Source organism: Nerophis lumbriciformis, linkage group LG37 (assembly GCF_033978685.3).
Source record: "Nerophis lumbriciformis linkage group LG37, RoL_Nlum_v2.1, whole genome shotgun sequence".
Lineage (NCBI taxonomy): Eukaryota > Metazoa > Chordata > Actinopteri > Syngnathiformes > Syngnathidae > Nerophis > Nerophis lumbriciformis.
Window position 1 is genome coordinate 14,538,064 of NC_084584.2, and position 27,712 is coordinate 14,565,775.

Below are 27,712 nucleotides of genomic sequence, written 5' to 3' on the forward strand. Positions count from 1 at the left end.
CAGAGGATAATCTCACCACACCTAGTGTGTGTGTGACAAGTACTTTAACTTTAACTAGTCAGCTGGCTTCTATTTATGCCTGCCTCGCCCTCCAGTCAGGGCTCAAGGATTGTTTTGTTAAACGTTACTCTGGTTTGCTGTATGCTGCTTATGCTTCTGTGCACTTCCCTGCTGCACCTCCTTGTGCTCCCTGTGGGAATTAAAAGACTCTCACCTGCACGTCGTCCTCCTGTCTCCTGCATCTTGGGGTCACAACTAGAGCAGCCATGTGAGTACGTGACAGCTTCTTCAATTTTGTTGTTTTTGCCCTTTTAGTCAAAACTCTTTGTTTTTTAAGGCAAACACAACATATCCAATATTTTCCCGGAAAAATATTTTTAAGTCAAATTTTTTAAGTGACGTAATTGGAGCCTTGAATAGTTTAAATAATCCATCCATCCATCCATTTTCTACCGCATATTCCCTTCGGCGTCGCGGGGGCCGCTGGAGCCTATATCAGCTACAATCGGGCGGAAGGCATCGTACACCCTGGGCAAGTCGCCACCTCATCGCAGGGCCAACATTCACACTCACATTAACACACTAGGGCCAATTTGGTGTTGCCAATCAACCTATCCCCAGGTGCATGTCTTTGGAAGTGGGAAGAAGCCGGAGTACCCGGAGGGAACCCACGCAGTCACAGGGAGGACATGCAAACTCCACACAGAAAGATCCCGAGCCCGGGATTGAACCCAAGACTACTCAGGACCTTCGTATTGTGAGGCAGATTCACTAACCCCTCTGCCACCGTGCTGCCCCTCATAAACAGTTCAAACAAAAAGGTGCTTGGAGCGGTGTCAGGTTTGCACCCTCTCTGTTTGTAGATTTTGGGTCCTGATAAGGTCCTTCCAGTGACTGTCCAAGATCTGAGAAACCGACACCACTACGGCGCGTTCCATCGCACACAGTAGAGGTTTACAAGCTGTCCGCCTTTTGCTTGATAAGATCAAAGACAGCTTTGTACGCACCAGTGGATCGTAACCACAGGCTGTTGTGTGATAACTTATATACAATTATTCTGACAGCGGCTGGATCAAAAATGACGTCAGAGACGCTTGACTGAACAAAAAGTTGCTTTATTACAAGCGAGCGTCGTCATACAGAACTGCAGTTCCTGGAGGAGGTCAAGTCCAAAAATGTGGCACTGCTAACTCGGAGAAGCCAAACCAGTTTTATATTCCTCCTTCCTGTCACACACCAACATCCGATCTTATTGCCGATGTATTGCCTGAACTACTCCAGTCTACATGCAAATGTCAAACTAAGGGGCCCTATTTAATTATGTGCTCAAACTGACATACTACTATTTACTTAAACTGATGGTGTGCTTTCTCCAAGATATTCACCATATGCAAAACATATCAGTTAATTAACGCACTTCAAACTCCTGGCCCTGCAGCTTGAATTCTGCCATGGCCAAGCTCTCTTAATTGTAGGGTGTTAGAGACCTCCCTCTGTATCATTTATTATCCTTGATTTCAACTAGTCACATTATTTTGCTCAGTGATTTTAAAGGCCTACTGAAACCCACTACTACCACGCAGTCTGATAGTTTATACATCAATGATGAAATCTTAACATTGCAACACATGCCAATACGGCCGGGTTAGCTTACTAAAGTGCAATTTTAAATTTCGCGCGAAATATCCTGCTGAAAACGTCTCGGTATGATGACGCCGGCGCGTGACGTCACGGATTGTAGAGGACATTTTGGGACAGCATGGTGGCCAGCTATTAAGTTGTCTGTTTTCATCGCAAAATTCCACAGTATTCTGGACATCTGTGTTTGGTGAATCTTTTGCAATTTGTTCAATGAACAATGGAGACAGCAAAGAAGAAAGCTGTAGGTGGGAAGCGGTGTATTGCGGGCGGTTGCAGCAACACAAACACAGCCGGTGTTTCATTGTTTACATTCCCGAAAGATGACAGTCAAGCTTTACCATTGGCCTGTGGAGAACTGGGACAACAGAGACTCTTACCAGGAGGACTTTGAGTTGGATACGCAGAAGCGGTACCGTGAGTACGCATGCAGCTGCGGCTTCCAAACATTTGATCGCTTGCCCGACGTGCGTGCCGCTATGTGCGTGTCACGTACGTAACTTTGGGGACTTTGGGGAAATATATGTGCTGTATGAACTTTGGGGAGGTGAACGGTACTTTGGGCTGTGGGATTGAGTGTGTTGTGCAGGTGTTTGAGTTGTATTGGCGGGTTATATGGACGGGAGGGGGGAGGTGTTTGTTATGCGGGATTCATTTGTGGCATATTAAATATTAGCCTGGTTGTGTTATGGCTAATAGAGTATATATATGTCTTGTGTTTATTTACTGTTTTAGTCATTCCCAGCTGAATATCAGGTCCCACCCGCCTCTCACAGCATCTTCCCTATCTGAATCGCTCCCACTGCCCTCTAGTCCTTCACTCTCACTTTCCTCATCCACGAATCTTTCATCCTCGCTCAAATTAATGGGGAAATCGTCGCTTTCTCGGTCCGAATCGCTCTCGCTGCTGGTGGCCATGATTGTAAACAATGTGCGGATGTGAGGAGCTCCACAACCTGTGACGTCACGCGCATATCGTCTGCTACTTCCGGTACAGGCAAGGCTTTTTTATCAGTGACCAAAAGTTGCGAACTTTATCGTCGATGTTCTCTACTAAATCCTTTCAGCCAAGATATGGCAATATCGCGAAATGATCAAGTATGACACATAGAATGGACCTGCTATCCCCGTTTAAATAAGAAAATCACATTTCAGTAGGCCTTTAAATCTTGATTGCTGGACTTCCTCATCTGATAATCTTCAAGCTGTATGCAACTCACTAAATGAAACTCAATGAATCTCCTCCTCAACTCCACCAAACTCTAAAACCCATCAAAATGTTCCTGACTTGATGGAATCCTGACAAGTACATGATTGGTATGGGGGTGTATTAGTGCCCAAGACATGGGTAACTTACACATCTGTGAAGGTGCCATTAATGCTGAAAGGTACATACAGGTTTTGGAGCAACATATGTTGCCATCCAAGCAACGTTTCCATGGACGCCCCTGCTTATTTCAGCAAGACAATGCCAAGCCACGTGTAACATCAACGTGGCTTCATAGTAAAAGAGTGCGGGTACTAGACTGGCCTACCTATAGTCCAGACCTGTCTCCCATTGAAAATGTGTGGCGCATTATGAAGCCTAAAATACCACAACGGAGACCCCCGGACTGTTGAACAACTTAAGCTGTACATCAAGCAAGAATGGGAAAGATTTCCACCTGAGAAGCTTAAAAATGTGTCTCCTCAGTTCCCAAACGTTTACTGAGTGTTGTTAAAAGGAAAGGCCATGTAACACAGTGGTGAACATGCCCTTTCCCAACTACTTTGGCACGTGTTGCAGCCATGAAACTCTAAGTTAATTCTTATTTGCAAAAAAAATTTTTAAAAAATGAGTTTGAACATCAAATGTCTTGTCTTTGTAGTGCATTCAATTGAATATGGGTTGAAAAGGATTTGCAAATCATTGTATTCCGTTTATATTTACATCTGACACAATTTCCCAACTCATATGGAAACGGGGTTTGTACATCCAAATCAGGTGAACGGTGTAGGAATTACAACACATTTTATATGTGCCTTCCACTTTTTAAGGGACCAAAAGTAATTGGACAAACTAACATAAACATAAATCAAATTGTCACTTTTTAATACTTTGTTGCAAATCCTTTGCAGTCAATGACAGCCTGAAGTGTGGAACACATAGACATCACCAGACGCTGGATTTCGTTCCTGGTGATGCTCTGCCGGGCCTCTTGTCTTCACTTCCTGCTTGTTCTTTGGGAATTTTCCCTTCAGTTTTGTCTTCAGCAAGGGAAATGCATGCTCAATGGGATTCAGGTCAGGTGATTGACTTGGCCATTGCACAACATTCCACTTCTTTGCCTTAAAAAACTATTTGGTTGCTTTCGCAGTATGCTTCGGGTCATTGTCCATCTGCACTGTGAAGCACCTTCCAATGAGTTTTGAAGTATTTGGCTGAATATGAGCAGATAATATTGCCCCAAACACTTCAGAATTCATTCTGCTGCTTTTGTCAGCTGTCACATCATCAATAAATATAAGACATCCAGTTCCACTGGCAGCCATGCATGCCACTACCACCACCATGCTTCACTGATGAGGTGCTATGCTTTGGATCTTGAGCAGTTCCTTCCCTTCTCCATACTCTTCTCTTTCCATCATTCTGGTACAAGTTGATCTTTGTCTCATCTGTCCATAAGATGTTGTTCCAGAACTGCACAGGCTCTTTTACATGTTTCTTGGCAAACTCTAATCTGGCCATCCTGTTTTTGAGGCTCACCAATGGTTTACACCTTGTGAAGAAACCTCTGTATTTCCTCTGGTGAAGTCTTCTCTTAATTGTTGACTTGGACACATATACACCTACCTCCTGGAGACTTTTCTTCATCTGGCCAACTGTTGTGAAGGGCTTCTTCTTGACAAGGGAAAGGATTTGTCTGTCATCCACCACACTTGTTTTCTGTGGTCTTCCATGTCTTTTGGTGTTGCTGAGCTCAGCAGTGTGTTCTCTCTTTTTAAGAATGTGCCAAACAGTTGGTTTGACCACACCTCATGTTTTTGCTATCTCTCTGATGGCTTTGTTTTGATTTTACAGCATAATGATGGCTTGCTTCACTGATAGTGACAGCTCTTTGGACTTCATATTGAGAGATGACCTCCCCAGATTCCAAATGAATATACCACACTTGAAATTACATCTAGGCCTTTTATCTGCTCTTTGTAAATTAAATAAATGAAAAAAAAACAAGGGAATAACACACACCTGGCCATGGAACAGCTGAGTAGCCAATTGTCCAATTATTTTTGGTCCCTTAAAAAGTGGAAGGCACATATAAAATGTGTTGTAATTCCTACACCGTTCACCTGATTTGGATGTAAATGTCCTGAAATTAAAGCTCAAAGTCTGCACTTAAAGCACATGTTGATTGTTTCATTTCAAATCCATTGTGGTGTTGTACAGAGCTGGAATACTGAAAATTGTGTCAATGTCCAAATATTTATGGACCTAACTGTATATTAAACCCCGTAAGCTTATTTGTCGATGTGTCATTGACCGGGCTAGCATGCTAATCATTACACTAGGAGCGAAGCACATCTACTAGCTTTCTTGGACAAGATCATAGACCGCATTGGACAATATAGTTTACATATGAAATGTCCATTTATTACAAGTAATAAGAAAGCGTAAATGTCTGACTTACCTATCAAGGTGGAAACTAGCAAGTTTGGCGTTAAATGAAAAAATATTTTCCACCTTCAATCGTCCCCATCTTTCATTTTGTTCCTGACTTTGTCATGAATAAATTGAGAATCGTAACAACGCCTTTTAGATTTACTGACATGTTTAGTAACTTTACCAGTGGCAGGAGCCAGACAAAGATGGCGGTGCGTAACTGGCAACCTGGATGTGACACACTCATAGACTTTCTAAATGGTCAAATGGTGGAGGGCGGGGCATCAAAATGAAAACAATAACAACATTTCCAGGCTGTAAATCTAATTTTGAAATGAGCATATCCCGGCTGAACTACCATTATCAGTTATAAAGGTATTCGAAAAGAAGCTGATTTATTAATGCCTTTTAACATATCAGGGACATTTAATGATGACTTGACATGAAATTAACACATATTTTCTAAATGACCCATTATTTAATTTTCACAAACACTGGATTCTAGGAAGTTGGCCAATAATCACAACTTCTCTCCCCATAAAGGCATTCTTTGGAATAACCAATACATATTATACAGCAACAAGACATTGTTTCACAAACAATGCACTGAAAAAACAAATGTTTTTGAAAGGAATGGAATGTCTTTGGATTATATTATATTTATTGTAAAACATAATATTGACATGAGTATTGTTGACTATAATAAAAATGGATAAATAGCATTCCAGCCCAGCTTCTTCAGCTGGTTAAATCTTCTACAGTATGAACAGCAGGAAGGTGTTTTAATGATAGCTGGGAGAAACTTCCTAGATCAAAAATGTAACAACAAACATGTAAGAAATTCTCTGAATTTGGATAAAAGTTGTCCACCAAAAGTTGTTGCATTCTGGAGGAAAAAACTCAAGAAGTACAGGTCGAAATAATTCATACATTTTTGTAACTCATATTTAGCCAAATTCATACAAGATGTTCCTCCAGAATGCACATTTTGTCATACTGAAAAACAATCACCCATTTGTTTCTTGATTGTCCCTTCTCCCAATTGTTTTGGACTGAAGTGTCATTTATGCTTTAGTACTTTCCAGACAATTGTTGAGTTAAAAAAAAAAGGTTTTCTTTTTCGATTGTAATTTTAATCAAAAGTTGGGGAATGTAATAAAACTCACATTCGTAAATCCAGAGTGTTATAATGCAAACCCAATATTTGTTTTAATTCTGAACTAAAAAAAAAAATGTACAACTCACTAGAAATAAAGGAAAACAAAAATGGCATCTTAACCTCCCACGTTCTAAAAACAATTGTAAAAACGATCACCATCAAATAAAAGATAAATGTATAGTCTGACAGTTTCATTTTGTTTTATATCAATGTTTTCTAGCTAGCAACGTTAGCTATGGTTATGTTAGTTTATTTCCACCATGTGTTGCCACTATCTTAATAATTCCAGCAGGGGTCACTGTAGGCCCTCTTTTACTTCCTGTTGTATTTGTTTCTGCAACTGCCTTCTGGAGATTGGATTTATGGCTCTTTTGTTTGGATTTATGCATGCCCTGAACCTCAGCTACACTTTTGAGGTAATCCAAGACATTTGCATGGAGCTGGTTTGATCCTTAGTGAGGTCTTAGAACATGCTACTTGGAAGCTTCAACGTGTTGAGGTTGTGTAAAGATGGAAAACCACAGTTGTTGGACAACATACATTTTCTTACATTGTATACATTGCATTGTCCATTGCAAAAAAACTAAATGTGCTTTTGTTCTAATAACTCATTTTATTACTCAAGCAGAAATGTGCAAATGTACAATATACATTGTACAGTACTATCATAGGCATTACAAGTTTCATTAATCAAGTGATAATTGGCGAGGCTTCATTAAAGACTTGGTGTGAACTTTACTCTTAATCATTAATGAAACCTTTACAAAGAAAACTTTTCTTTGTAAAAAGTAATGTCTCATTAATTATTTCGAGTAGGCTTTAATTGTTATTTGTTACTCAAATCGTGGCAACTTGTGTCTGCAATTATTTAGAGTAAGGTTTACTAATGACAATTTACAGTGTCAGTCTCTGAGGTACACGGTGCACTAAAGAGCCTGGACACAAGTAAAGCAGCAGGACCTGACCAAATTCTACCTTTTCTCTAAAGACTGGCTGCAGATGTTGTTGCTGAGCCTCTCTCATGTACTTTTGAATTAATGAATTAATGTATTTATTTCGGCAGACAGACATATATTTAGCAACACTTCATCACTCTTTGTAGTTTGACAGACATGCAACAGCACCCACCGAAAAGGGATACGGGAAAAAAGCAGAAATGCTTATCCATGTCCCGCCCCTAAATTACGATCAACTTATATGTTGGTTATATATGTTGGTTATATAGTCCAAGTTTCAACAGCAGATTTGATGGATACATGACAATTTCAGAACAAGTATAACATATGATAATGGATGATAATGACAAGTCAGTATACATACACCAATATGGATATAATAGCATTGAGTGACCATGAGATTAGCTCCATCTTGCCTGGGTATCTTTCGTCTCCTGAAGCCTTGTCTGGTGTGTTATGTCCCTTATTCCACAGTGGGTTCTTTTGCACCTGTGTCCCACAGTTGAGACAGTCCAAACAACTAGTCATGTTTTTGATAGTTTCCCAACAACACATTTTTTACCGCAAGGTTGAACACTCTTAGGCGAGAAGACAGATTAATTTCTCCGCTCACATTGTCCCAAAGTTTCACCCCCGCTATAGATAACGTTTGAGCCTTGAATGTGGAATTTACGATGTTATGTTTGAATTTCAGGACACTCTCTGAGTGAAAACAGACTCTGTATATTTGCAGGTAGAGCCCGTTGTGTGGCCATAAACATAACTTGAAGGCTACTGTATTGGATTATATCATGTAGTTTAAGAAAATGACTCATTATGAACAGATCATTGGTATGAGCTCTATATGGGGCATAATGTATCATTCTAATTGCCTTTTTCTTTTTCACTTTTTATGCCTTTTAACCTGAGTCTTACCAGTAAAAGCGTTCCAAAAATCAGGAAATCGGCCTTTCTTCTTCCCCCGTTAAAAGGAGGTGAATCCACAAATATAAATAACTATAGACCGATTTCCAAATTGGGTTAATGTTGTAAGAGTTAGTGAGAAGTGCTTTCTGATGACTTCACAGCCCTGAAACACTGCTAGAGTAAATCTTGATGTCTAATTATGCTGAATTAGCCAATAAAGTCATATTTGATACAACTTCAATTCACATCATGCTCTAGAGCAGGGATTCCCAACCTTTTTGACACTCGGGCCCCATATTCCCAGTACAAAGGGGCCCACTCAAAAAGTAACACTGAATTTGTAACCTTACACTTGATTTTTATGGTATTCAATGTAACCTACTTACAGTTGAACATGTGTAAACCTTGTCACATGATGTGAAACCACCAAGATTATTATGTAACACATAAACCAGCACATACAACATGCAGATCAAGGCTTAAGTAAGGCTGATTACACAATAAGTACTACTGTAATGAAATGTAAAAATGAAAACAAATAAAAATAATTTAAATAAGTGCTCAAATGGAGATGTATCAGGTAACTCAGTAATATTCATAGGAGCAGATCCTTTCACATGTTGCTGCTTGGATGACAGTCAATGTTTGGCTTTACTGTGTTTAACTTCACTTGTACTTTCTTTATGTCTATCATTATTTGTATTGATGCTTTCTTTCTGCAATACGATCACTGATTGGATGTTCCAGCCCTGTCATTACTTTTAACTCTAAATGTCACCTTCATTCCTCCTTCTTTCATTCTTTTCTTCGATTCAATGAATAAGTTGGTGAGCAGTAGAAAAACAGCTGATGAGGAAGTTTGGCGGCAAACTTGTCACACCCGTTGTGCTTGTCAGGTCAGGTGATTTCCCAGAAAAGCCACTCAGGCATTTACCTGACGTGGCCACAAGGGGCGCTTGTAGAAGACTTCTTGTCAGTTGACTGCTGCCACTTTTCAGCAATAGCGCCACCAGGAGGTGGCGCTATTGTACTTTCAGTTTTGTAAATATTGACTATTGTGTGTGAAGTCTTACTAAAGGTGAACATTCAGTTTAAGAATTAGGCCATCAAGTTAAGATAAATGTAGTGATGGTTGAAAAATGTGGATCAAGGATACTTTATGTAATTTATTTCACTTTTATTTTTTTAGTTCCCCCCCCTGAGAGATTGTCACCTTATTGTGGTTAAGAGCTACCAGCAGGAGCTTAGTCTTCAGGTGGCACACCCAAGTTGCACAGGTGTGAAGGTAGAGGCCTGACAAAGTGCAATCCTCTTCTCCAGGATGGAGTTGGACTCACAGGGCCTGATTTATTAAAGGTTTGTGCGTACTAAAACACGTGCAAACCCGATAGCACACGCAGAGCTGATCTACTAAACCTGTGCAAAGTGGATTGCGTCTCTTAAGTGAGCAGAATAAGGCGTGCAATCCATTTTGGGTCTCTGTCTTCATTAATATGCAAAATATATGCTGATCATTAAAACACCCACAATACTGTGAGAAAATGTGATTATAATTATTTATCACGCCCAATATGATTGATCAACACTCATCGCTGTCGTGCCAGCACTATTTAGCTTTTATTTAGTAACTGTGCACACTGACAGTTCCACACACGGCTGCAGGATCAGTGCTTGTGCTCCACAGACACACATTTTAGAGATAATGTCTTTTCAGCAACATCATTTTATAGCTGCTAAAGGACTTAAGGGGCTGATTAAAACAAATTTGATTGATGCGTTTTTGTGGCCTTTATTATTTTTTAATGTTGTTTTTTTAAATATACAAAACCCAAAAGCAGTGAAGTTGTCACGTTGTGTAAATGGTAAATAAAAACAGAATACAATGATTTGCAAATCTTTTTCAACCCATATTCAATTGAATAGACTGCAAAGTCAAGATACTAAACGTTCAAACTGGAAAACTTTATTTTTTGCAAATATTAGCTCATTTGGAATTTGATGCCTGCAACATGTTTCAAAAAAGCTGGTATAAGTGGCAAAAAAGACTGAGAAAGTTCAGGAATGCTTACTAAACACTTAGTGGAACATCCCACAGGTGAACAGGCTAATTGGGAACAGGTGGGTGCCATGATTGGGTATGAAAGCAGCTTCCATGAAATGTTCAGTCATTCATAAACAAGGATGGGGCGAGGATCACCACTTTATGAACAAATGCATGAGCAAATTGTCCAACAATTTAAGAACAACATTTCTCAACGAGCTATTGCAAGGAATTTAGGGATTTCACCATCTACGGTCTGTAATATAATGAAAAGATTCAGAAAATCTGGGGAAATCACTGCACGTAAGCAGCAAGGCTGAAAATCAACATTGAATCCCTGTGACCTTCGATCCCTCAGGTGGTACTGCATCAAAAAGCGGCATCAGTGTGTAAAGGATATCACCACATGGGCTCAGGAACATTTCAAAAAACCACTCTCAGTAACTACAGTTTGTCGCTACATCTGTAAGTGCAAGTTAAAACTCTACTACTTTACTTTGTTCAAGTTTATTCACAATACCATATAACAATTACAATAGTAGGGAATATCATCATTTAAAGATGTTGGTACGTGAAAGGGTCCCCCAAATAAGCTAGAAGAAGCTTTTGACAGGGGGTCCAGAGGATAGTATATACATGGAATGATGAAACATGGTAGCAAGCACAACAACAACAAAAAAACAAACACAAAAAAAACAACGCTATATGATTAACACAAGGTAATAGTACTAAAGCAAGCATACACATACATACATACATTCATTCAACCATGCAAAACCCAACAGTAGTCTACCCCACATGAGGCATTAGAGATAGGTGGTTAATAGGTAAGTTTTCAGTTTCTTTTTGAAGTTGGAAAATGGATACAGCATCTTGAGGCTCTCATTAAGCCGGTTCCAAATCTTTGGTCCCCTGCATACAACACTTCCAGCGGTACAATCCAGTAAACGATGTTTCCCTGATATCAGATCTAAGTTACGAGTGTTGTGGGCATGCTGGGGATGGTAGATAGGAACCAAGCTACAGAGCCTAAGATTCAGCCTGTAAATGACTTGATAGGTTAAACAAGCATTTTGATAAATATTGAACTCTGTCAGTCTTAAGAGATGATAATTATGGAATAGATGTCGAGTGGGGGCATTAAACTTGGACCATGACAGGGCCCGTGTGATTTTCTTTTGCATGGATTCTAATTTTTCAAGGTAGGTAGGGAAGGTGTTACACCAGATGACATTACAGTAGTTTAGATGTGCTTCAAAGAGAGTTTTATATAGTGTGAGTAGAGCATAAAGAGGAAGATAATGACGAAGGTGAAAGAACAGGCCAACATATTTGGATAATTTGTTTAACAGATGGCTAATGTGACATTTGAAATTGAGGTATTCGTCAATGATGACCCCCAGGAATTTTGTGGAGTACACTCTCTGTATTTCCTGCCCATTGATGTTGATATGGCAGTGCTCAGTATTTGTCCGGTTTTTATTAGAACGAAATAGAATACAATTTGTTTTATTTACATTAAGTGAGAGCTTATTGCATTTGAACCAGGAATCCACTTTCACAAGCTCTGAATTGACAGTTACTTGTAGATCGTGTAGGCTCCTGTGTGAGGTAAACAAATTTGTATCGTCAGCAAAAATTATTTTATGAAAAGTTTCGGAGGAGTTTACAAAATCATTTATGTATAGGATAAAAAGTAGAGGCCCCAAGATGGATCCCTGGGGAACCCCATAATTTATGGTCATACAGGGTGAATTGTGATCATTGACGCATATACATTGCTGCCTTCCTTATAGGTAAGAGCGGAACCAATCGAGAGGTACCCCTCTGACACCATAGTGATATAGCTTATACAATAAGATCTCAAAGTCTATTGTGTCAAAGGCCTTGGATAGATCCAAAAAAATGCCAATACCACATTTTCCTTCTTCAATACAGTCATTGACCTTTTCCAAGAGGTCGAGTATAGCCGTACAGGTGGTGCTTTTTTTACGAAAACCATATTGGGAGGGGACAAGGATATTTAGTTTTTCCAGAAAGCCATTCAGTCAGTTATAGACCACTTTCTCAAATATTTTTGAAAATGTTGGTAAAATTGAAATTGGCCTATAATTGTTCATATTATTTTTATCACCTGATTTAAAAATTGGGATTACTTTTGCCATTTTGGACATTTTGGGTACAATGCCAGCACTAAGTGACAGGTTTATACAGTGACAAAGAGGATTTATGATCACATTTGCTATGGCTTTCAAGATTTTGCTATATATCCCGTCCACTCCAGCTGTATGTGATGACTTTAGGGCCATAATGATCGTATAAAGCTCATTGATGTCGGTTGGCTGCATGAAAAAGGAGCTAGGGTAGCTGCCTGATAAAAATTATTTAAAGAAATACCCTGGAGGTTGACCTATTTTACTAGATAGGTTTTCCCCAATAGAAGCAAAAAAGGTATTAAAACTATTGGCAAGATCAGCCCTATTTGACCCTGTATCCGGAACAACAGGGGCCTTATTTCCCTTGTTGAGAACAGTATTCAACACGTTCCATGTTCTCCTACAATCCCCCTGCGATGCTTGTAATAGTTCAGAATAATAGTTGCGCTTACTTTTCCTGATAATATGAGTTAATTTATTTCTATAATTTGTGTATTTTTCTTTGTTGACAGTGGTAGGGTTCGAAATATAACATTTGTAGAGTGTATTCTTTTGTCTGATGGACTTTAAGATCCCCCTTGTAATCCAGGGATTTTTTTCTGAGGTATGATTTTTGATAGTTTTTTCAGGGATTGTTTCCTGAATAGCATCCTGAATCATTTTAATCAGATTTTCATATGCAGCATCAGGACAGGTGCAATTAAACACAGAGTCCCATTTCCTGGCAAGCAGATTATTATTTAGGTGTAGTAGAGTTGTATTGTTGAGTATTTTGGTTTTACCTTGAGGAGGTGGGGGGGGGGGGGGGGGGGGAGTTTTGCCAGAGTCAAAGAATAGTATAATGGGAAAGTGGTCTGTGATATCGGATTGCACCACCCCTGTCACGAGCTTTGTATTACGGATGTTAGTAATAATGTTATCGATTACTGTTTTTGAGGCATCTGTGACTGTACTATGCAAAGCAAAAGCCATTTATCAACAACACCCAGAAACGCCGCCGGCTTCGCTGGGCCTGAGCTCATCTAAGATGGACTGATGCAAAGTGGAAAACTGTTCTGTGGTCTGACGAGTCCACATTTCAAATTGTTTTTGGAAACTGTGGACGTCGTGTCCTCCGGAACAAAGAGGAAAAGAACCATCTGGGTTGTTCAAGGCGCAAAGTTGAAAAGCCAGCATATGCGATGGTATGGGGGTGTATTAGTGCCCGAGGCATGGGTAACTTACACATCTGTGAAGGCACCATTAATGCTGAAAGGTACATACAGGTTTTGGAGCAACATATGGTTCCATCCAAGCAACGTTATCATGGACGCCCCTGCTTATTTCAGCAAGACAATGCCAAGCCACATGTTACAACAGTGTGGCTTCGTAGTAAAAGAGTGAGGGTACTAGACTGGCCTGCCTGTAGTCCAGACCTGTCTCCCATTGAAAATGTGTGGCACATTATGAAGCCTAAAATACCACAACGGAGACCCCGGACTGTTGAACAACTTAAGCTGTACATCAAGCAAGAATGGGAAAGAATTCCACCCGAAAAGATTCAAAAATTGGTCTCCTCAGTTCCCAAACGTTTACTGAGTGTTGTTAAAAGGAAAGGCCATGTAACACAGTGGTAAAATGCCCCTGTGGCAACTTTTTTGCACTGTGTTGCTGGCATTAAATTATAAGTTAATAATAAAAAAAAAAAATTTTAAATTACGTTTGTCAGTTTGAACATTAAATATCTTGTCTTTGCAGTCAATTCAATTGAATATAAGTTGAAAAGGATTTGCAAAACATTGTATTCTGTTTTTATTTACGAATTACACAACGTGCCAACTTCACTGGTTTGGGGTTTTGGATATTAATTATGAAATGCTGTTCCTAGATTACATACAAGCGAATACAAAAAAACCTCTGTAATTATATATTTTACAGACAAAAAGTTACACACTTTATCCCATACTTGTGCAACAGCACACATCTCATTGTGAAAAATGTGAATGTTTGAAGGGGAACAAAATGTGATCTCTGAAAGGGTTACATGTCTCAAATTCTTCACAGTAGGACACCCACCCAGACATAACACATACAGATTTAGAATCAGAAATACTTTAATAATCCCCGAGGAGAAATTAAGATTTTCAGCACAATCCCATTCAAGATTCAGACATTACAGGGAGACAGAACAGGATCACTGATGGGTCTGCCAACTCCCGGCGCCCCTTACAAAAGAGGTGAGAAATAGGTCAACGCTGGGGAAGGTGGGGGGGGGGGGGTGCTTGAGAAATAAAAAAATTCAGTGTAAGCCTGGGCCCCTGGAGAAGGGGTCACATAAACATGTGTGTAAGAGGGAAACATCAAAGAACACAATATACTTAAATACATTAAAATAAAAGAGCTGATGCACCCAGTCACTTCTACACACAACTGCAAAAAGTAAAACAACAACAACAAAAAACATGCCATCATCTGCTGGGGTAGGCGGAGCATGGCCAGAAACAGGAGCAGACCCAACAAAGCAACCAAGAGAGCCGACTCCAACCTTGGCCGCCCATTAACTCTCGGCCATTGTCCAGTCCGCATGGATGCATCCAAGGAGACCGAGGTGTTCGATACCTTCTCATTCAGCCAAGACACTGTGAAGCTTGTCCATCCCAGCGCTCAGCGCCAGCTCCACAGCCCTGTCTCTTCATCCGCATCTCCTCCAGTCTCTCCAAACGGACTCTGGTGTGGCAAAGACCCAGCAGCTGGTCTCCATGGCCAGAAGGGTCCCGGGAAGCAGATCCTGAAGTTCACAAAAAAGCACCGCAGAAGTCATGAAAGTGACACCCCTTGTCACACAGCCCCAAAAGGGTCCCCAACCAAAAGGCAAAAAAACCCCACATGAAAACAAGAGGGAAACATCAGGAACACAAAAGGATGACACAAGAGCACAGAGCTCCTGCCACCAGCAGCCACTACAGCTCATGAAAACAAGATATTTTTTATTTTAATTGTCATTGGGCCGAATCATTTATATTAGACAATATTATAATAAAAATGACTGCGGTTAATTTATCATTATAATTCAACATTTTACTTGTTTTGTCAGGTTTGTAACATTAAAAACCTTTTTCTGAGAATAGTGAGAGAGTTAAACTACTGAGTGTGGCTGAAACAATTAGTCTACTTGTTCATACAATAATGTCTGTAAAATGACCTTTGACTGGACTCTGGAGCCTACGTTAGCTGTCATCTGGCTGTGCTACACTCTGGACAAGTCACTAGTTCATTACAAAAAACAGTCGCCAGTTCATTGTAGAGCAACGATGTGACTGTGCATGTGTGTTACACACATATCACTGTCGGACAAACATGTGCGCCCATTAGAGGCTGCATTGACTTGTATTGTGACACATTCAAGTTCTACTCAGTAAGAAACATTGTTCTTAATAATTACTGAGTAACTGAATAATGACCTTTGTCAGATGCTCTTCATTAACAATGATGAGCATCTGACGAAGGTCAGTTACCTTATCATGATGTTTAATGTGGTCTTGTAAAATGTGTCATTAGTGGGGAATTTGAATAATAATACACCATTTACATAATAATAGTCTGACTTGTTAAGTGGTTCATCAATAAAAAAAAATGAAACAAATTGGGTGCATTACGTCAGACACTGTCAAGAACACTAAAAGACACAAACATTGAAGGTGGCAATGAATGGAGTAGAGGGGCCCACAAAGATACTCTTTCAGGGGGACCAGAATTCCGAGCAACAGCCTTGACAAGCAATATTAAATAGATTATAAATGACTATGATATAAATACATGTAATGATAGTAATAACTAGAGATGTCCGATAATGGCTTTTTTGCCGATATCCGATATTCCGATATTGTCCAACTCTTAATTACCGATTCCGATATCAACCAATACCGATACATACAGTCGTGGAATGAACACATTATTATGCCTAATTTTGTTGTGATGCCCCGCTGGATGCATTAAACAATGTAACAAGGTTTTCCAAAATAAATCAACTCAAGTTATGGAAAAAAATGCCAACATGGCACTGCCATATTTATTATTGAAGTCACAAAGTGCATAATTTTTTTTTTAACATGCCTCAAAACAGCAGCTTGGAATTTGGGACGCTCTCTCAGGGAGAGCATGAGGAGGTTGAGGTGGGTGGGGTTGGGGGGTGGGGGGCTGGGTTGAGGTGGGGGGTAGGTGGTAGCGGGGGTGTATATTGTAGCGTCCCGGAAGAGTAAGTGCTGCAAGGGGTTCTGGGTATTTGTTCTGTTGTGTTTATGTTGTGTTACGGTGCGGATGTTCCCCCGAAATGTGTTTGTCATTCTTGTTTGGTGTGGGTTCACAGTGTGGCGCATATTTGTGACAGTGTTAAAGTTGTTTATACGGCCACCCTCAGTGTGACTTGTATGGCTGTTGACCAAGTATGAATTGCATTCACTTGTGCGTGTGAAAAGCCGTAGATATTATGTGATTGGTATTATGTGATATTGGCGCTCTGTACTTCTCCCTACGTCCGTGTACCACTCCGTACAGCGGCGTTTTAAAAAGTCATACATTTTACTTTTTGAAACCGATACCGATAATTTCCGATATTACATTTTAAAGCATTTATCGGCCGATATTATCGGACATCTCTAGTAATAACATGTGATATAGCAAAGTAAAAGTTGTGTTTCTTATCTAAGTAAATGTAACTCGTTACTACTCACCTATATGGATACGTGTGTTCACTTTTGACAGGTACGACAAAATAAAAATAAAAATGATCACCATCGAGTTTAGGTGACTTGAAAAAAGCATGCAGTCAATGTTTGGCTTTACCGTGTCTAATTTCACTTTCACTTTCTTTGATGTTCTGCCACCAGAAGCGTCTGCCTCACACTTTTCCCCCACGTTCAGCACTTTGGCCACAGCGAGTCAATCGCATGAATGCTTTCTGCTGACTTTTTACTCAGGATGAAACTTCCTGATGCAACCCTGGCCGGGAATCGAACCCATGCGAGGCAGAAGTGTGTCCCGTTACTCTACCAGGGACGCCTCACGCTTGGGAGACATAATGGAGGTGAAAGTTAAGACGTGAAATAAAAAGAAGTGAGGATGTCCTGCGGTGTAGCGACTTTATGTCTATCAATCATTATTTGTGTTGATGCTTTCTTGAGAGGACTACAATACGATCACTGATTGGATGTTCCAGCCCTGTCATTACTTTTAACTCTAAATCTCACCTTCATTCCTCTTTCTTTCTTTTCTTTCTAAGTTTGGCGGCAAACTTGACACACCTTTTGTTTGTCAAGTCACATGATTTCCCAGAAAAGCCACACAAGCTTTTACCTGACGTGGCCACAAGGGGCGCTCTCTAGTGAGTCCAGTAGAAGACTTCTTGTTCGTTGACTGCTGCCACTTTTCTGTTCAGAATAGCGTTCCGTCTTCCCTAGTAACAGTGACGCTGCAGAATGCTGACTCCTCATTGGCTCAGGTGGAGCATTATTAAAGAGCCTCGACATTTCCTGGTTCATTTGTCCTGTTTGCGAGTCTAGCGAGTGTTCGTCAATTTTGTCTTTCTCTGCGGGATTAAAAGTGGCAAACATCTTTTTGTTTCGTGCTGACATCATGAACTTGTTTTTAGTCTTTCTTCTGGTCGTGCAAATGCACAGCGTGACGCCTGGTAAGTCCTTTTTATAAGTTTATAAATTATTATTCATAAATCCTCTTTGTGCCTTCACTTATTTAACTTCTGAGAGTTTCTATTGCTTATTAACTAAATTCATTCTTATATTATTCAAGCCCTTTATTACTTCATCCTGGTTCTTTTTAAACATATTTTATTGTTTTCCCTTTTTCTTCGTCACTCAGCAAAATATTGAAAATGTTCCAAGAAAGTTCCAGAAGCAGAGAAATCCGTTTAGGCTCTTTATTTGTTTTCGCTTCAGTTTTTCTTGTTCAAAGGCTTATTTTTCCAAGGCTTGTAAGAACGAACATGTTATGTTGGGTGTGTAGTAGTAACCAACACGAACGCGTTACTTTCCAGTCAGCATCTTTATTCACGTACCTGTATTTACCTACATTACATTCTTCTTCTCTCCTCACCTCACCGCACCTCCTCCGTCTGACTCACTACGCTATCTAGAGGCTGTACAATGTAACTGAACTAACTATATGGTTAACTCAATGCAGTAGTGAACACAACATCTCCCCCTTTCAATAAAAGTGAATTCCTTCATAACAAAACTTACAATTGCTTTTGAAATTGGATTCAAGTAACACCATGCCTATACTATTTTGGAAGTAATAAAATGACAACCAATCAACCATTACAGCAGCATTTAACCGTATGTAAATTTGCATACTAAACATCTTTCATGCATGCATTATTTATTTTCTTTAACAACCAGCAACATGCATGTTTATGCAACTTCTTTAGTACGTGACATAGTCCTTAGTCCAGTTAGGCGGTTGCCTACACCTCTCAGGTCTACTGTTCACATTTGTCTCTTGTTTAGGTTCGGTCTGTACAGTGTCATTGTCCATAGTGGTCACTTGTGGTAGTACAGAAAGGTGTGATGCATTCCAGACTCTACCATCATCCAACAGGTAGGTGTATGGGCCTTTCTTCCGCACCACAGTTCTTGGCTTTGTGAACTTTTGTTCTCCTTTCTTTACCTTCCATGGCTTCCGAATCCTGACCTGATCACCAGGGTTGAAGGATGTCTTCTTTGCACTCCTCTTCCTGTCTGTGTACTGTTTTGCGTATTCCTGTATCTTTTTACCTCGTTCACGCACCACATTCTTATTTACGTGGACAGGAGTCACATCCATGATTTGGAGTTTTGTTCTCATTTGTCTTCCATGAAGCAGCTGTGAGGGGCTCACCCCAGTGGTTGAGTGTGGAGTAGCTCTGTAGTCCATAAGAAAGGACCTTGTGTATGGCTTCCAGGGTGTCCCTTGTATAGAAGCAGTCTGCAGGCAGTCTTTGAGCACTCGGTTGAACCTCTCAACTTCTCCATTTGCACGGGGATAATATAGAGATGATTTCAGGTGCACAATTCCTCTTTGTTTTAGGAAATTTTCGAATTCAGCCGATGTGAACTGAGTACCATTGTCACTCACTAACTCTTTTGGATTACCTTCCCGTGAAAAGGTTGCTATGAGGAACTGGATGATTGTTGCAGTATCAATCTGTGCCACAAAAGCTACTTCCGGCCATTTACTGAAGTAGCCCACAAGCGTTACAGCATATCTGCAGTCTCTTGGTGCAGATTCAAAAGGACCAACGATGTCAATTGACACTTTTTCCCATGCGGCATCAGGCAAAGGCACAGGTTGGAGTGGGGCATTGTAGGTAGTAACTGACTTGTCATTTTGTCTGCATGTAGTACAGTCTTTGATGAATGATTCAACTTGTGCGTCCATTTTAGGCCACCAGTATAGTTCTCTGATGCGTTGTTTTGTTCTGACAATGCCCTGATGAGTCTCATGTGCAATATCTATGAGCCTTTTCTGTAGTGACCCTGGAACCACGAGACGGTGAGTGCCTCTGACCACGCAGTCATCCAAAATTGCCAGTTCGTCACGTATCAAGTATTATGGCTGTAGGTCATGGTCAAGCACTTTTTTTTGTCTTGGCCAAGGCTTTTGTAGCTGTGCGCGAAGTTTGGTCAGCACAGGGCACAAGTTACTCTCCGCTTTGAAGTCCGCTTGAGTGACTGCTTGAATGTCGTCCAGCATTGTTGCGACTGACTCCACGGTCTCAGTATAATCCTTGTTTGTCGCAGGAAGTGGTAGTCTGGATAAGCAGTCGGCGACGCTGTTCAGTGTTGCAGCTCTGTACTGGACCTCATAGTCAAACTCCATTAAGCGAGCAGACCACCGGGCAACCCGAAGTCCAGCTCGATTATTTCCCTTGGTAGTCAGGAGTGTAGTTAGAGCTTGATGGTCAGTGCGTAACAGGAACTTCCTTCCCCAGAGCCACACACGCCACTTTTCAGCAGCCCAAACGCATGCGAGAGCCTCTTTTTCAACTATAGAGTACTTTCTTTCAGCATCTGATAAACTGCGGGAGGCGAAAGCGATTGTGTCTTCCTCTCCTGCCTCATTCACCTGTGTCAAAACAGCTCCAAGTCCATAATCAGAAGCGTCAGTTGAGACCACTGTTGGTTTGTTTGGGTCAAACAGTGTCAGTGCTGGGCTGTTGACAACCATGTTTTTGACTTGATCAAAGCTCTTTTGTGCTGCATCATTCCACTTGAAAATTGTATTCTTCCGCAACAGAGCTTTCATTGGCTCTACCAGGCTGGCGTAGTTAGGTATAAATTTGCTATACCATGCACTTAAACCCAGGAATGAGCGCAGGGTAGCTGCATCGGTAGGAGCAGGCGCATTCAGGATTGCAGTTACATGGCCATCGCTTAGCTGTAAGCCTTCAGGTGAGAGTCTGTGGCCCAGGAATGTCAGTGTAGTCTGACTGAAGAGGCATTTTTCCTTGTTGAGCTGCAGACCCGCTTCCTGAATACGGTTCATTACAGCTTTCAGGTTAGCGTCATGTTCTTCCTGTGAGGGCCCATAGATTATGACATCATCTAGGTAACACTTAACCCCCTTTAATCCACTGAGTATTTTTGTCATCATTTTCTGGAATGCTGCAGGAGCTGAACTTAGTCCATAAGGAACTCTGCGGTATCTGTACAATCATTCGTGTGTAATGAAAGCAGTGAGATTTCTGCTCTCCTCATGCAGTTCCAGTTAATGGTATGCACTTTTCAGATCCAAGGTGGAGTACATCTTTGACCCGCGCAGCTCAGCAAGTACGTCCTCGATCAGTGGTAATGGATGGCTGTCAGGGACCACTGCCTTGTTAGGTTCCCTCATATCCACACACATGCGGATTTTCCCGTTCTTCCTCCGAGTGACCACAATAGGGGAAACCCATTTGGATGAATCAACTCCCTCTATGATTCCCTGCTTTTCCAGTTCATTCAGCTCTGCCGTGACGGTATCACGTACTGAAAGCGGCAGGCATCTGAGTTTTTGTTGCACTGGTTTAACATCTGTGCGTATCTGCACCTTATGTACACAACCTTTAGCATGTCCAATGTCCAACGTGGTTGTAGTTTCAGGGAGTTTAGGTAACTGTGAAAGCATGGCACAATCCACCATTGGTTCCACCAACTTTTCTCCTTTAATCTCTATGTTGAGGTCTTCACATAGATCTAGCCCAATGAGGGGTGTACCGGACTTTACAATGTTGAAAAATCCAGTTGCAGTTCTCTGTTGGTATGTTACTGTCGCTTTAAGACGTCCAAAAACTTTTAGGTTCTGTCTTGAGTATGTCAACAGTTTTACTGTAGGTGGGCTAAGTTTACTTGTGCTGAAGTTTTCTCTGTACAGTTTTTCGGGTAGTATTGAAACAGCAGATCCTGTGTCAACTAACATGTCACTTGTATGTGTACTTGTAGGTGATGTAGCCAGAGTGAAAGTTCCAATTAGTTTTCCTTGTATATCAGTCTTCTTGCCAACATTGAGGACAGTCACTTCAGGCAAACTCACTTCATTGACTGATTTAGCAGAGGATTTGCACACTCTGGAATAGTGGCCTATCTTCCCACATGTTTTGCATTTAACTTCTTTAGCTGGGCATGACTGGTCGTTAGCAAGGTGATCAACAGAGCCACATCTGTAACATTGTTGAATGGCATCATTCCGTTTTCCCCCTTTGTGCTTATACTTGTCTTTGGGGTGTCCTGCATTCTTATTTCCCTGTCTGTAGACTGCAGAGACTAGCTTCGTTCCACTGTCAGTGAATGTTTTTGCATCAGCAACGGCAATTTCAATTCGTCTGGCTAGTGTAAGTGCCTTGTCAAGAGTTAGCTCGGGTTCTAACAACAGTCTTTCACGTATACGAGGCACACAATTTTTCTCCACTATCTGATCACGTATCATTTCATTTTCCATTGCACTGAAATTGCACGTTTTCACTAGCTCACGCAGCGCTGCTACATAGTGATCCGTTGACTCACCCATAGCTTGAGCGCGCTGCCGAAAACGGTACCTCTCGGCGACTACGTTGACTTTCGGGGTGAAGAATGTTTGCAAAGCCAGTAAACTACCATTGTAGGTATCCTCAGTAAGCGGCAAGGTATTGTACAACCTTTGTCCTTCTGTTCCCAGACAGTGAATCAGCAGGGCTCTTTTCCTCTCCGCGGAAAAATCTTGACCTCCGATTGCTAGCAAGAAGTTGTCGAATAGCTTCCTCCAATCCTCGAACGTAATCTTCGGCTCTCCCGGGCACTCCAGGAACGCAGAGGGCGGTTGTAAACCCATTCATCCATCCATTTTCTACCGCTTAGTCCCTTCGGGGTCGCGGGGGGCGCTGGAGCCTATCTCAGCTACAATCGGGCGGAAGGCGGGGTACACCCTGGACAAGTCGCCACCTCATCACAGGGCCAACACAGATAGACAGACAACATTCACACTCAAAACCGAGTAAAGCCATTCTTTTATTTCTTTATCCTCGTCGCCACTTGTTATGTTGGGTGTGTAGTAGTAACCAACACGAACGCGTTACTTTCCAGTCAGCATCTTTATTCACGTACCTGTATTTACCTACATTACATTCTTCTTCTCTCCTCACCTCACCGCACCTCCTCCGTCTGACTCACTACGCCATCTAGAGGCTGTACAATGTAACTGAACTAACTATATGGTTAACTCAATGCAGTAGTGAACACAACAGAACACTGACTTCCTGAAATCTTCAAACACGGAAGTGTCAGAAACTAATCAAGTGTAGTAACATCATCCCGCCACAAGGTGTGAGTAAGAGTCGACATCAAATGGGCAGAACAGGTTGTGTTCAACTTTGTTGTACTTTTTATTCAGCCTCCATTGTAGAAAATATATGTTTATTTTCAAAATGTTCAAACTGTCAACAGATGTCCAATAATAAAATGTTAGTGATATTATTAATGTGTTGTATTTGTCATAGAACACCATGTGGGTCTTGACTGTGATATCTAGCAGTGTTTGATGTTCACTTTAAGACCTGACTGAAAACTGAATGAGCTCAAATATTCACAGTGCAAGATTGTTGAACATGAAACAAAATAATAAAAAGTCATCTTGTTGTTGTGTTCTTCTTTCAGTGATTCACACGCTGCAGTATTTCCACACTGCGTCCTCTCAAGTTCCAAACTTCCCAGAGTTTGTGAGTGTTGGTTATGTTGATGGAGTTCAGATTTCTCACTATGACAGCAACAGCAGGAAAGCAGAAGCCAAACAGGACTGGATGAACAAAATCACAGCAGAGGATCCAAAATACTGGGAGAGACAAACAGAGATCAGTGTTGATAATGAGTTTAGTGACAAAATTAACCTTGAACTTCGTAAGAAGCGTTTCAACCAAACTGAAGGTTTGTTTATGTTGAACTTTCTACTACTTAAATATATTTGATGTACTCTTTTTATACTGTAGTAAAACACACATTACTGCAATGATACTTGTCTCTGTCCATCCCATAATAACCTACACAAATACTGTGTGTGTGTGTGTGTGTGTGTGTGTGTGTGTGTGTGTGTGTGTGTGTGTGTGTGTGTGTGTGTGTGTGTGTGTGTGTCTGTGTCACTCTGCTTTACAACACTTTGTGTGTCTCAGGTGTTCACATTGTCCAGGCGATGTATGGATGTGAATGGAATGATGAGACTGATGAAGTTAAAGGTTGGCGTCAGGAAGGTTATGATGGAGAAGATTTCATATCGTTGGACATGAAGACATGGACATTTACTGCAGCAAAACAACAAGCTTTCCCCTCCAAAGTCAAGTTGGACCAGAACAGACTTCTACTAGACTACAATAAGTATTACTTCACTAAGCTATGTCCTTCTTACTTGAAGAAGCATGTGAACAATGGGAAGGAGGTCCTAATGAGAACAGGTAGAAACACACCATGTACTTTCACCTTTTAACTTGTTAGCACTCCCCCTATAGGAACATTACTGACATTACACTTTCTCTTTATACTCTTTCCTCTTTCTCTCACCTTCTCTCCATCTTTACCTCCATTCTCTCATTCTCTCCATCTTTACCTCCATTCTCTCATTCTCTCCATCTTTACCTCCATCCACAACTTCTCTCCATCTTTACCTCCATTCTCACCTTATCTCCATCTTTACCTCCATTATCTCATTCCCTCCATCTTTACCTCCATTCTCTCCTTCTCTCCATCTTTACCTCCATCCACCACTCCTCTCCATCTTCACCTCCATTCTCTCCATTTTTACCTCCATTCTCACCTTCTCTCCATCTTCACCTCGATCCACACCTTATTTCCATTTGTACCTCCATCCACTCCTTTTCTCCATATTTACCTCCATCCACACCTTCTCTCCATCTTTACCTCCATCCACACCTTCTCTCCATCCTTACCTCCATCCACACCTTCTCTCCATCTGTACCTCCATCCACACCTTCTCCCCACGTTGTCTTCTGTTCACACGTGACATCACTTCCTGTGCAGAGCTTCCAGAGGTGTTCCTCCTCCAGAAGAGGCCGTCCTCTCCGGTCAGCTGCATGGCGACAGGTTTCTACCCCGACCGTGCCGACCTGTTTTGGAGGAAAGACGGCGAGCAGATCTTCGAGGACGTGGAGCACGGAGAGATACTCCCCAACCACGACGGAACCTTCCAGATGTCGGTGGAGCTGAAAGTGGAGGTGACGGCCGACGTGGAGGGCAAGTACGAATGTGTGTTTCGGCTGTCTGGCGTCAAGGAGGACTTGGTCACCAAGCTGGAGAGAAGAAGCATCCTGAGCAACGCAAGCCATGAAGGTGAGAAAGACACATTTAGTTGGAGATGTTTCCCATCACAAGTCCACCTGTCACCATTATTGATCCATGTCACCATGACAACGCTTGACGTCTGCATGCAAAGTAGTCATGAAGGTTTCCTCTTCATGCTTTGTCACTCCACTTGTGCTTTTTTGCTCTCCACAGACAACTTGAGCGTCGCCCTCGCTGCCACGGCGGTGGTCGTCGCTGTGGCGGCCGTCCTGGCGGCCATCATCATCGTCATGGTCAGGCGTCACAGAAACAGACAAGGTGAGGCACACCAATGTCCTCTGTCTTCTTCTTCTTCTTCTTCTTCTCGGTGCACTCGGTCCAGGCCGTGAGTTGATGCTTTCATCCGGGCTGCAAAGGTGCGGCCATGTTTTAGTTGCCTTCCAGCCAAACACTCAAAGATCCACAGAGACAGAGCGCACACTCTCACATAGAAAGACGGCGTGACGTGAGGGAAAAGTCCATTTCACCTTGTTTCTCTTTCATTTCAGCCCAGTACGATCCAGCTCGTAAGTAAAACATCTTTTCTTTGAGCCGCAAGAAACAAAGCCGTGGTGAAGCGTCACTCACATGGAGGTCTGATGTGGACCTTTGTTACAAGTTTAGCCTGAAAATCCCAACTTGAGCTGACTCCTTCACAATAAAAGACCCTCCTGTGAGCACACGCAATACAAAGTGTGGCATATCTCACTTTTGACATGAGTCCTCATGATGAGGATCAGCCAAATGAGACATCAAGTGTGCTGACTCATCAAGAACGTATCCTAGTCAGGAAGTAGAAGAGCAGCACTCTGCTTCTTCATGTTTCCAAGTCACACCTCAAAGATCTGATGTGAGTGACGAGGCACCTTCTAGATGTTCTTCCTTCACCGTTTGCGTTTGTCCCGCAGCTCGCAACGGCGTCGAGCTCCCCGAGATCGTGGCGGCTGAAGGCTGAGTTAGCTCACATGGACTGTCTGCACCTCCAAATGTTCTTGTGTGAAGATGATGTTCAACTTGGATTCATGTGCTTCTGTTGGGAATGTGCTGAGTCATCTTCTTCCTCCAGGATGCTTTGTGCACTGGAACACAGAGAGATGTCTCCATCGCTGAGGGACGTCATCACACTCGGAGATGTGCTTTGTTCTTCATCCCACTGCTCCTCACGCTATTCCATGTATTCTTCTTTGGCCGTTAAAATACTTTTAAGATCAAACGTCGGTGGCTATCAAATCATTCGGGGCTCACGTTTCATGGCCTTGACATCATGACGAGGATTTCTTCTTTCTTTGAATCGCCGCTGCTTATGATCAATATCACATTGTGTCACATCTCTGTCAATAAATCCGTTTGTTCTCCACTCGCCTCGCACTGCTTTCATCAACGGTTACACCACCACCATGGGCAAAACCAAAGAGTTGCCCAAGATTGTAGACCTGCACAAGACTGGAACGGACTCGGTTAGTGCAAATGCAGACATAATGTTCTGTTTATTTTCTAATACGTGCTTTTATTTTGGCACCAATCAAACAGGATGTGGTGTGCTTTGCAAGGAGTGCGGACGTGTCTCTGTTTGCTCCTGCTTGCTTACTGCTGTATTCACTTTTTTAATCATTCTACAAGTCTTGGATATCTTTTTTGTTCTTTTTCTTTGAAGTAAACCAAAAAAAACTTGGTCAAAAGATTTCAGTGTTAATCTAAATGCCTTTTGTGCACATTCAACAATACCACAATAATAATGATAACTTACATGGCCGTATATTTAATATTGTGTTATATTTTATTGAAATGCAGCTTGAAATAATATCTTTCATTGCATATCGATGTATCCGTGCTCAATTAGTTCCACTTCGAGGAAGAGGTGCCAAAAAGGTCGCTGAGCTCAAGATGAAGAGGCAGATTTGTGGTCAGTTTGATTTTATTCAGTGAAACTCCATCAAATCACACAATATGCTCATCTGATCCAACAAGGAGACTGTCTTGTGTTTGTGCTTGGAAGAAAATCCACATTAGCCTCATGAAAAATAGGGAATGAACTGGAGTCTCACTGGTTCTTCGCTTGGTACGTCTCTGTTTCAGCAAGCACTTAATTCTATCATCACACTACACTATAATTTTGTTTTTATTTAGTCATTTGACATGCATTTTATTTCCATTCTGTTGATTGGCCGAAATCCATCAATTTTTCCATGTGAAATTGTCTCATGAATCATTTGGGGATAACGACTGTATAGACCATGGGTATCAAACTCTGGCCCGCGGGCCAAATTTGGCCCTTGAGGCAATATCAAATTAACATTAGAGCTGGCCCGCCGGTATTATACAGCGGCGGTGCCGCTGTAACACCGCATTCACCGCTAATACTCATACTTGCCAACCCTCCCCATTTTCAGTGCCCCTCTCGAAAGTC

At 41.5% G+C, this 27,712-nt stretch overlaps 1 protein-coding gene across 6 annotated transcripts; it reads left to right on the plus strand.

The window, feature by feature from the left end:
- The first annotated feature begins 58 nt into the window (after positions 1 to 58).
- On the plus strand, positions 59 to 26,662 carry LOC133577503 (class I histocompatibility antigen, F10 alpha chain-like). 6 transcript variants are annotated; one of them, XM_072912581.1, is made up of 8 exons: positions 59 to 268; positions 23,635 to 23,901; positions 24,144 to 24,422; positions 25,006 to 25,314; positions 25,480 to 25,584; positions 25,815 to 25,832; positions 26,214 to 26,299; positions 26,372 to 26,662. In XM_072912581.1, exons 1-7 carry the CDS (start codon positions 76 to 78, stop codon positions 26,258 to 26,260), a joined length of 1,218 nt encoding a protein of 405 aa, XP_072768682.1. In that variant the 5' UTR covers positions 59 to 75; the 3' UTR covers positions 26,261 to 26,299; positions 26,372 to 26,662. The 6 variants fall into 6 exon arrangements, with proteins under 6 accessions (XP_072768682.1, XP_072768680.1, XP_072768681.1 ...); XM_072912580.1 differs by having other exon boundaries at positions 60 to 268; positions 26,214 to 26,662; XM_072912579.1 differs by lacking the exons at positions 25,815 to 25,832; positions 26,214 to 26,299; positions 26,372 to 26,662 and having other exon boundaries at positions 25,480 to 25,808.
- The last annotated feature ends 1,050 nt before the right edge of the window (positions 26,663 to 27,712 follow it).

Bases quoted from the DNA above. Each gene is read 5' to 3' on its own strand.
- LOC133577503 (XM_072912579.1), top strand. From the start codon at position 76: ATGCCTGCCTCGCCCTCCAGTCAGGGCTCAAGGATTGTTTTGTTAAAC. The intron at 24,423-25,005 runs GTAGAAACACAC...CTTCCTGTGCAG, and splicing joins GGAGGTCCTAATGAGAACAG to AGCTTCCAGAGGTGTTCCTC. The intron at 25,315-25,479 runs GTGAGAAAGACA...TGCTCTCCACAG, and splicing joins GAGCAACGCAAGCCATGAAG to ACAACTTGAGCGTCGCCCTC.